The sequence below is a fragment of the Athene noctua genome, chromosome 3, assembly GCF_965140245.1.
Source record: "Athene noctua chromosome 3, bAthNoc1.hap1.1, whole genome shotgun sequence".
NCBI lineage: Eukaryota > Metazoa > Chordata > Aves > Strigiformes > Strigidae > Athene > Athene noctua.
The window spans coordinates 1,187,160-1,197,342 of NC_134039.1; the positions used below are offsets into that span (position 1 = coordinate 1,187,160).

The 10,183-nt window shown below is 46.0% G+C and overlaps 1 protein-coding gene across 2 annotated transcripts in view; it reads left to right on the top strand.

Annotated features, from left to right (window-relative positions):
• PARVB (parvin beta) overlaps positions 1-10,181 on the top strand; it is a 66,539-nt gene extending 56,358 nt beyond the window's left edge. For both annotated transcript variants that reach the window (XM_074901734.1, XM_074901735.1), the window contains exons 12-13: positions 1,898-1,970; positions 6,719-10,181. In XM_074901734.1, coding sequence (XP_074757835.1) covers positions 1,898-1,970; positions 6,719-6,795 — 150 coding nt within the window. In that variant the 3' untranslated portion in view covers positions 6,796-10,181. The remainder of the gene's footprint in view (positions 1-1,897; positions 1,971-6,718) is intronic.
• The last annotated feature ends 2 nt before the right edge of the window (positions 10,182-10,183 follow it).

The following is a 10,183-nucleotide window of genomic DNA, read 5'->3' on the forward strand; positions in this document are numbered from 1 at the left end:
CTTGATATGTAAATGAGAAGAGGTGGTACCCAGGCCACGATCTTTGGTTGATCTGGGGTTAGAAGCTGTGTGTGGAGTGCTCACAGGTAACAGGTTCTGGAGCTGATCTAAAGCGGGGATGGATGCCCTGATCCTGCCAGGGAGGGAGCACACAAAAAATTACCTGTCTGATGTCAGTTGTGAGCGCAGACATCTGGGTCTGTGTCCAGTTCCTGGCAGGATCATTGCAACGTTGCTGAGTTTAACTTTTGAGAGAATGTGCTAGCTTGTCTTTTGTGGAGATTTCTTTCTGCTCAGTAGGGAGGAAATGACTTGCTACCTTTCAGACAAAACAAGCTTTGAGGAAGAAGAGTGGATTCTTTGCAGTCTTAGATTGTCTTGCTCATGATCAGGGTATTAGAGATGGAAGGAGAGGGAATAAGTGACTTGCTCTTAGCCCCACACTTGCTGCACTAGTGTTAGGGGTGAGAAGAGTGCTTACCACATACTCCCTGAAGGCAGAAAGCAGGCTCTGCTAGGAGGGCTTCTTTAGGCGTTAGCTTTGTGGATAGGATGGGGATTAGCTCATGCTGAGTGTTGTACACTGCACAGGAACTTGATGGAGCAGTGGGAAATGGTCATCTGTTACGTCTGCTACAAGCTCTCCTTTATAGCTTTCTCTTGCTTTCTTCTCCTAGCATCCTGAATTTTTGCCCTTGCAGAAATGCAGAATGCTGAGTTGTAGCCAGCACCTGTTCAGTCGTGATTTTGTTGTTAACGGTTCAAATTCATAAAGATTATCCAATATTCCTGAAGTAATGTTGAGGTTTTGTGTGGAGACTCTGCCTTGAAGAAAGGGGATTTGTAAATCAAAGAAGGTAAAGTACACTCTGTATCTTTGGGAAAGGAAAATATATTTTCATCTTGAAAGTGATTGGTTTTGTTACAGTGAATGAGGAGGAACTGTAGCTGGAAAAAAAAATATATATAAAAAAAGTCCTGAGTAATAAGTGCTAGTGAAAGGGGCCTGCCTTCCTTGTTGTAGGGGAGCTTTGTACGCGTTACTCCCTGATTTTCAAGATGAGTTGCTTTAATTAAATCTCTCTTCTTTGCTATGTATCTCCAGAACTGTCGTTTGCAGTAATGAAAATACACAGGATTCATAATCCAAATCCTTGCTTAAATTTCAGTAAGTGTGGACAAGGAAGCTGCTATGCAGATCTCTCTAAACCGTAATGCTCACTCCTCAGAGGAGAGGTTAAAAGCAGACACCCACTTCCTGGCAGTTTTCTTTTGTGTCCGTTTTCTTTCCTCTGGCTTTATGCTCAGGTCTGATCCCCGGGGGCTGGGTCAGGAAGCCCTTTCTGGGCGGTTGGGCCTGGCTGGTTTTGCAAGGTCGCTGCACATTCTGTCTAGGAACTGCCACCACCAAGCATTTTTTGAAGCATTTTCTTCATTAGAGAAACTTAATTTGACTTTCATCTTTGTTTTCAAGTAGAGGAGGCCAGAGCGCCACGAGACTAAGGGGTTAGCACGAGGTCGTGCACCAAGCAGCCTGGCTCCTTGCTGATAGGATGTTGATGTTGCTGGAAATGCAGCTGATAATAACGAAGAAAAGACTAATGTTGTTTGAAAATAATTCCACTTAGTGTCCTTATTTCTTCTTTCTTACACACCTGTATGTATTTTCTGATCTCTAAGTGCTTCCTGAGTATCAAAAAGTGACTATTTCCCCACAGTAATACAAGCTGTCATTTCTTAGTCTGCCATGCTTAAACATGTAGATGTCTAATATTGATTTAAATAGAATTATCATTGTCTGTGCCAAGTATAGAGAGAATAGAACAATTTAAACATTTCGTCAAAGGTTTTCAATGCCTATATAACTTTGAGATTCTAAACACTTTGCCTCTTTCAGGTCCATAATGTTTCCTTTGCTTTTGAGTTGATGCAAGATGGAGGACTGAAGAAACCAAAAGCTCGCCCTGAAGGTAGGGACATGCTGTGTAGCTTAACCTGGGTACAAAGACATAACAGCAGGTGGGTTTCAAGTGCAGCTCCATCCGCAGGCGGTAGCAGTAGTGCCACAAGGTGGAACTGCAGGTGTGCCCCTTGGCAGATTCCCAGAGGGTTCCTTGTCTGTGTCTGGGCTGTATCCTTACCTGTGGCTCTTCTCTGAGGTGTACAAGTCGGCTCTAGTGAGTGATCCAAGAGCAGTTCAGTGCTCTATTATCAGTTCAGTTGGTATTCTCAATAACAATCCGAGCAGGAAGCTTTTTGAGGTCTAATTCTCACAATTCCTACAGTGAGTGCTAGTTTGGGATCTTGTGATCAGATTTCAGTGGCAGATAACTGAAAGGTTTTTGATTTTTTTAGGAGAAGCAGTAGCAAACTCTCTTCTTGATTTATGTTGACTTGGGAGTCAGAACTGTAAAGTGTATAAGCTGAGTTTTTCCTTTAAAGTCTCTGAACCTTGAAATGAATTAATTATGAGGGCTTCATTGTGGCTTGCACTCGAGATAAAAAGAGGAATTAAAACTTTACGACTGCTAAATGAGCAATTTTAATTCCTGGTGTTGCAAACCACATATGTGGTAGAGGCTTCTGCAGAACAAAGAAAAATGAGGAGCCCCCGAGAAATGTTCAGTCTGACTTAAAATGAGACAAAGCGGTGATAGTAAATAGGTTAACGAAGAGTGGAGCTGGTTATAGTGGGGGAAAAAAGGCAAAAGATGATACTAAATACACATGTATCCCGTCAGTGCTGTTCTTGTAAATTTGGGGATGAAAAGTCTCCTGAAGAATTCGGTGAAACAAGACACTAACTTGGGGAAGTAAAGGTGTGTTGTGGGTATGGGAGCTGAGTCAGTGCGGATGTGAGGAGGACAAGGAAACTGGAGAAATACAAATGCACAATCAGGAATGGGAACTTTTGAGTGGAAGGGCTAAAGAGATTGCAGTAGAGGACCAGGTAAACTAGATAAGCCTGTTTCAAGAGAGAGGAAATGTTAAAAACCTAGGAGAAGACTTCTCCAGTTGAAAGCTTGTCCTTTTTTTGGTTTTGTTTTCATCGGTTGATCTAACAAAGGAAATTACCTTCCCATAAGCTATCTTATATCCTTACACTATCCTGAGTGGCAGAACATTAGTTTGCTCTGGACAAGGTGTGCAGCTTCAGTAAGCAGCAGAGTATGTTTAAGTGTTTCACTGGTTGAGAATTCAGTTATTAGTGGAGGTTAGAGAGCCAGGTTAGCTCACAGAACACCCCTTTTCGCTGCTGCAGGGCGTACAGTCTCTCGTGTGTATTCCTTCCTCTCCTGCCCGTGTACCCCTTCCCCACAGCAGTAGTTCACAGCTGTCGGAGTGGGCTTGTGTGGTGGTTGTGTGGCTGGAGTCGCCTGTAAAACGGACTGTTGCTCTTGAAAAGCTGCCCCTGTGGAGAGGACAGTAACACCTTGGGCTTTGCTTGTCACTGTAGTTTCATCGAATGCTCTGTAGGATCTTGACAGTCGGTACAGCCGTGTCATATGTGTTTCTTGGAACTAGAATTTGTTTTGTCACACTCTGATGCTCTGCAGAAAGTTTTGTGCGTGGTATACTCTGTTAATGCCAGACTCACCTATTGCTTGTTCCCAAATAGGCTGAAAAACCTGTTAGGTGAGTCCGTGTCCCTCAGCGTGAATTGGGGAGCCAATGCCTCTTGAATTAGCTGTAGGTTTTTCATGTAAAACGTTTTCTAGAGCAGAACGTCCCCATTTTTATTCCTATAGCCCATGCTTTCTGCAGTGCTTGCAAGAAAGAGGTCTCTAACATTGCAGTGTGTCTTTGTGCAGGTGATAAACAAAAATACGAGCACACAGGGCAGCTCCTCTTCTCTCTTCTCTCAGCCCAACTGATTGATTGAGCCGGCAGCAGAACTTGATGCTGAGTTACTGCAGCAAGAGTTTGTTGTAGTGGATTCATTTATTAGCCTCTAACAGGGTGGTTATGGAGCGTGAGAGCTTTAAATTAATGGAATATTTTAAACTATTTTGATTTATGACCGCTTTCAGTTAACTTTTTGTTAGTTGTGGTTGATAATGGTATGGCTGTGCGTGCTTCATCTTAAAATAAGAAACGGGAGTCTGGGAATATCCTCGATCCTGGGAATGCCTGTTAGACTCCGATCAATGAGGAGTGCTGTAATCACCCACGCAGGGAGGGTGCAGCTCACACTGCCGTGCTCCTTAAGGCAGCAGACGGAGGCATAACAAGGTCTGAAAGTTGGGAAAATGTCAGACTAGAATTGCAGTGTAACTTTTGCAACAGTGAAGGTAATTAACCGTTGGTCTGAACTGTCAAGGGATGGAGGTGGAATTTCCACCACTGGAGAATGGAAAAAAAAAAAAAGAAAACCATGCAATGTTAAGCTTATATTTTAATTCAGCCACAGGTTGGTTCATAAGCTTAATAGAAGATTTCCAAAGTAAAGTTCTCTAAGGACTGTGTTGTACACGAGATCAGACTGTGTGACCACAATGGGTGTTTCTGACCCTAAATTTGCTTGTCATGACACTGCCAAATAAAAGAGCTGGGTCCATTCCTTCTTTCAGTGAGGGGGCCTCCCCTGTCTCGCAGCCCCGGTAGTCACCGGGGCGATCAGCAGCAGGTCCCTAGCTCAGACTGCTGCTGGAGGTTAGGAGGGCTCAGCCTTAAACACTCCCAAGAGAAAACCCCTGGGGGGCAGTGGGACAAATACACACTACAAAACGCTGACCACTGCGGAGCTGGCTCTTTGGGCCGGGGGTTTTCTGGCTTTTTCATAGTGCCAGCACTATTTTGGTTAATTGTTCAGCAAACAAAAGTGACTTCCAGCATCAGTGAGCCAAATCTGCTGGTAGTTGTCTCTCCTCCAGATATTTGCCTTGATTTCCCAGCTCTAGAAATGCAGGGCTGTTCCAAAGCGTTGTTTCCCATGGCTAAACTTGCCTTTTAAATCCATCTCTGAGGGAACCGGGTCTTGGTACAGAGGAACCAGTGCTGATGGTGGCTGTTAGCTTACTGAGAATGCTGCGGTGGTAAGAAACTTTCTGTGAGAGCTGGAAAAATTAAGAAATGTGCTTCATAGATCAGTTACGCAGGTGAGAGATCTCTTTGGTCAGGGAGTGTTAGGGAGTGTTACTTAGGATCTTTCCTCTTTTGGGGGCAGGACAAGATTCTTTTACAAATGCAAAATACAATCGTGAATGAAATATGTAAAATAATACGGGGAAAAGAGTAGAAAGAAGAGGTTGAGAGGTCACTGGAAATACCAAATGAAGTATGGGGGCTAGAGTGTTACCCGGTGTGGGGTGGGAGGGAAGGGTGGAGAGGTCCTGGCAAGGATTCTTCAAAACAGGCAGTAGGTGTTTCCCTTGGACCTCACATGAACTGTACTTAGTCTGTTAACTGTTTGCTGTCTCCCTAGTTCTTTAAATGATGTTTTAATTATCTGTTCTTCTTCACTTCTGCTTCCATATATATTGTTTACTGTGTATGTTTTGCTTCCTCCTCCTCCTTTCTTACATATTATATCCAACCTTTCTTTCCGTGGCTTCTGCCTTCTCCATGCTATGCCTCCCCGCACAGTCCCTGGATTATTACATGTCTGTGTGTCCTGGTTTTGGCTGGGGTGAAGTTAATGTCCTTCCTAGCAGCTGGCCCAGCGCTGGGGTTTGCATTTCGGAGCAGAATAAGGCTGCTGACACGCCGGTGTTTCAGGTGCTGCTGAGCCGGGCTCACACTAAGCCAAGGCCTCTCCAGCTCCTCCTGCTGCCCTGCCAGCGAGCGGGCTGGGGGCACAAGAGCTGGGAGGGGGCACAGCCAGGACAGCTGATCCCAGCTGGCCAAAGGGCTAGTCCAGGCCGTGGGACCTCGTCCTGAGCACAGCAACCGGGGGGGAGCTGGCCGGGGGCAGCAATCGCTGCTCAGGACGGGCCGGGCATCGCTCAGCGGGTGCTGAGCACCTGCGTTGGGCAGCACTTGCTTTGTACGTTCTTCTACCATTATTATTTTCTCCTCCATTGCCATCCTATTAAACTGTCTCTGTCTCAACCCACAAGGTTTACTCTTCCCCCCCAGTTCTCTTCCCCATCCCGCTGGGCAGGGGCAGGAGCGAGCAGAAGGCTGCCTGGTGCTTAGTTGCCGATTGGGTTTAAACCACAACACTGGGGTATTTCCTGGCATTTTATTCCGGTACCAGGTTGGGAGGTGCCACAGAAAAAGCTTTTTGGTGTGAACTGTTCCCTACCTGTTCCCTGGAGTGGCATGGGAAGAAGGGATGTGAAGTGGTAGAACGCTTTGAGTCTGCTTTGTTCAGTCGTGGACGGCATCATGGCAGAAGTGGGGATGTGTGAGGTTCAGTACCTGGTGTGATGTGTCTGCCTGCTCGTGTGCTGCTTCTGTGGCCAGTGACGTCATTGGTAGGATTTCCCAAAGCCTTGGTCCCAGCTCTCGGACAGAGGTAGACTTTCTCTATAACCAATTTCAGATGAGGGAAGGGAATTCTCTTCCTTCCTTTCCCAGAGAAGTTAGCTGTGCCTGTATTATCGTGAAGGTGTTCTGAAGTGCATGATATGGAACATCTGAAAACCTTGACTTGGGGAGATCTGAACTCGGGGGGCTTTTGTTGCCAATCCCACCAGCTCAGGACTTCTGTTCCTGTGAGGAGAAATGAGGGAGAACAAAAAGGAAATTAAGGATTTTTCCTTTTCTTCCACAGATGTTGTCAACTTGGATCTGAAGTCTACCCTCAGGGTTCTCTACAACCTGTTCACAAAGTACAAGAACGTTGAATGATCCTGGAAGCTGCTGAAGCCTTCATCCCTCCAACCTCCTTAGGCTGAAATTACAATAAACACCCCCTCTGCACGCTCCCGTTGTGCCTTATGCTATACTTCATGCCTTCTTTCTACAGTTGATGTGGCCTGTCTGTAGCTGTTTGTATGACGATCCCACTAAAAACTATGCATGTGTATTCTCTAGGTCACTTGAAAATGTGTAGATATTTCACATGTTTACCAGAAGATACTCTTTGATCTGTTGTTTGTTGTGATCAACAAATGCTCTTTTGATAAAGGAAATACACCACTAACTAATCAGCAGGGAAGATGTGAGACCTTCCTCGTGGCTGGACACTCTTGATTCTGCATATTCCATGGTTGCAACTGGCATTTGATGATTTTTCGGATTTAAGTGTTAGCAGTAGGAAATCAGCATTGGAATTTATTTAGAAGCTGAACCTTTTCTGTTAAATAAGGTTTCGTATGTTGTGTTGGGTGGGTGGGGCTGAGGGGAATGACAGGCACTATCTGAAGCTAATGGCAAAAGCTTCAGTTTTTGTGTTAACCTCGTGCTGCTCAGTGTTATTTCCATTCCGTGTTTACACAGAGTAAGTCTTGCAGTGGGATGACCAGCTAATCTTTCCATGTCTGTTTTTTACTTCATCTCCTTTCTAGGAGAAATTTGGTTGCTAAAGCCACTAATCATCCGTTAAGCACGCAGCTTCAGCCGGGTCAGTCAGGCCTGGTCAGGTAGGCTCAGGCTGGATTGATGCATCTTGGCCCCGGCCCTTTCTGAAGGAGCAGGGGAGGTAAGGAGCTGGGCAGTGTGAGGGCTGACTCTTCATTTCACAGGCTGAGCTAAAGGGCCACGTTCATTCCTGTTGGAGTTCCTGGCAGCTGTACGCTTCTGGGCGTCAGGCTTTTGTAAACAGTTTTGTCTGTTGTTTTTCCTAAGGAGTAAAACCGAATTCCTGTATAAGAGCGAGCCTGCCTGTCCCCATGGATTGCACTGGGCCAGGAGGACGCGGGGCAGACGCAGGGCAGGCAGACAGGAGGCTCCTCAGTCACCGGTCACGCTTCAGATAATGTCATCGAGTTGCCCTGTGCCATCCCAAGAAATACTCTGCTAGGCTCTGGCCTAGTCCTCTCGTCTTCCAAGCTGCTGCAGATTTTAGCAGGCGTCTTTTTCACAACAGAGTTGCTAGATTTATCCCGTGGACTCGAGTCACCTCCGAGGACTTAACAGGTCTGTCCAGCAGCCGGTCCCTGGCGGGGTGCGCCAGGCACAGCAGGGGTACAAGAAGGCTGTGCCGGAGCGTGAGCCCGCTGAGCAGGTTTTTGAGGAGAGCTGTGCAAAGGGAACGGGATTGTCGTTTCCAGAGTACGTGATTTGTGGCACATGCATAGCACAGCATTCCTCTCTTTGGAGCGCACGGGGGAGATCTGACTGCTGCTTTTGTGGGTCACAGCAGCAACTTCTCTTTTGTGGGTAACCATAGTTCTGTGGGAAATGTTAAGCAGAGTGCCCCGAAAGGGTGGCGGGTAGCGTTGCTCTGCTCCGCGGGCTCGCTCGAGCCCTGTTGTAAGTAGGCATCTTCTTGCCCTAAAAAAGGATTTCTTACACCAAACATTATTTACCCTTCTGAGTGCAAGAGGAAACGTGCTATTTGAATGGGATAATTTTACAATTGGGATTTTCTCCTTCCCTCCTTCAAATGTTTTTTAATCCCAGACGGGGAGAAATGGGCTTCTGCATCTTTGTTTTTACATTTTTTTGGATTCTGAGTTCTAGTATGTGAATTATTTGGGTCACCTCCCCTCACACCTCCAAAACAAAGATAGAAGTAAGTTGCCTTTTCTTTCCATCAGAAATTCAGATCCTGTCTGCTCTGTAAGGTTCTGTGGGGAATCACTGCTTGCCTGTATTTTAGGGAGCTGACCTCTCGCTGCTTATACGAGCCCAGAACAATTGGACTTTAATTTCTGATGGGATCACTGGACTTTACAACAACACTAGCAATTATTGCAGAGGAGACTTGCAGAGGCACTGAGGCCTGGAGGGTCAGCTCTCCTGGCGAGTTAATGAAATTGGTCTGACTTTCATGCTGTGAAATAGGGCTGTCGTGGGGCTGGAAGGGGATTGAAATGAAAGGTCTCGCGAATTAACGCAGTGTTATTGGTGGGAAACAAGTCTGTTAAAGAGCTGTCGTTCTGCCCACCTCCCTTCAGGTGATGTGGAGGTGCCAGTGCTGTTTGTATTCTCTTGAGTTGCTGGGAGAGACCTCCAGAGCATCTATTTTTTGAAATTGTGTGCAATATTGATGTCAAAAGCAGACAGGAGATAACAAGATTGATAAGAGCAGTTTGGCTTTGGGAGGGGGAACAGCAGTTTCTGAGATGGGATTGTACAGCTGGCACCTTCACGGCACGTGAGCAGATGTGAACACACCAGCAGAGTTTAGAAGAGCCTCTGCTTTGTTCAGTTACGTGTTTCTGGTCACTCTGCAGAGCCCGGGTCCCTCCTGTACAGCCTGAGGGCACGGGTCCCTTGTAGCATCCTTCCGTTCCCATCCCTGGCAGTCGGGATCGCAGCCCTGATGCCCTGAGCAGGCCGGGGGCAGGTGTCATACCCTGGTTTGTTACGTTTTTAAGTCCGTGGGTAAATGTTGCGCAGGGAAAACACATTTTTCATTCCTTGGCTCCTTGCTGTCTAGCCGGGTCGCTCCTCCTGTAGGCGCTGTATTTATTGTTAACAGGGTTGGGAGCAGGGTGGATTTAAATTATGCTCCAAACGAACTCTTTGTGTTACTGGAGTTTCAGATATGTTCCCTGGGTGCCAGGGGGTTAGATCTGAATCCTTTGAGTTCATCTGGGATGCTGAACGCTCTGCAGCATTAACGCTTCCACATCTGGGAGTACTTGATGAAGGTCTGTCTTTTCCAGGCCATACAGTTTGCCTTTTAGGTGCATCTGCTCGGCACACTCCGTTCCAGCGAGCTGTATCACCACAGAAAAAGCCCAGATACTCCTCATCTGCAGCCTCTTTTTCAAGATGAAAAAACAGGTGGCAGATGTTTTTTGATCAGTTAAACCTTGTAGGATTTCTTACCCCTCTTCCCCACACCCCAGTGCTTTCAGTATTAGTATATTTTTAAGAGTCTTTTGTACTGTTTTTAGCAGTGTTTACTCTGGATTTCTAACTACTAAAAACCAGCCTTGCATATAAAATTCTGGACTTGTCATATGCTGGGGACATCCAGCTTTGTGACAAGAGTTGTGTACTGTAAGCAAGTTACAATGCAATGCTATGTGTGCTAAAAACCACAGCAGGAGTGTTATGCATGGTTTGTGTCAGTTGTACTATTTATTCAAATAAATAAATAATAATCACTTGGTTTTCTACA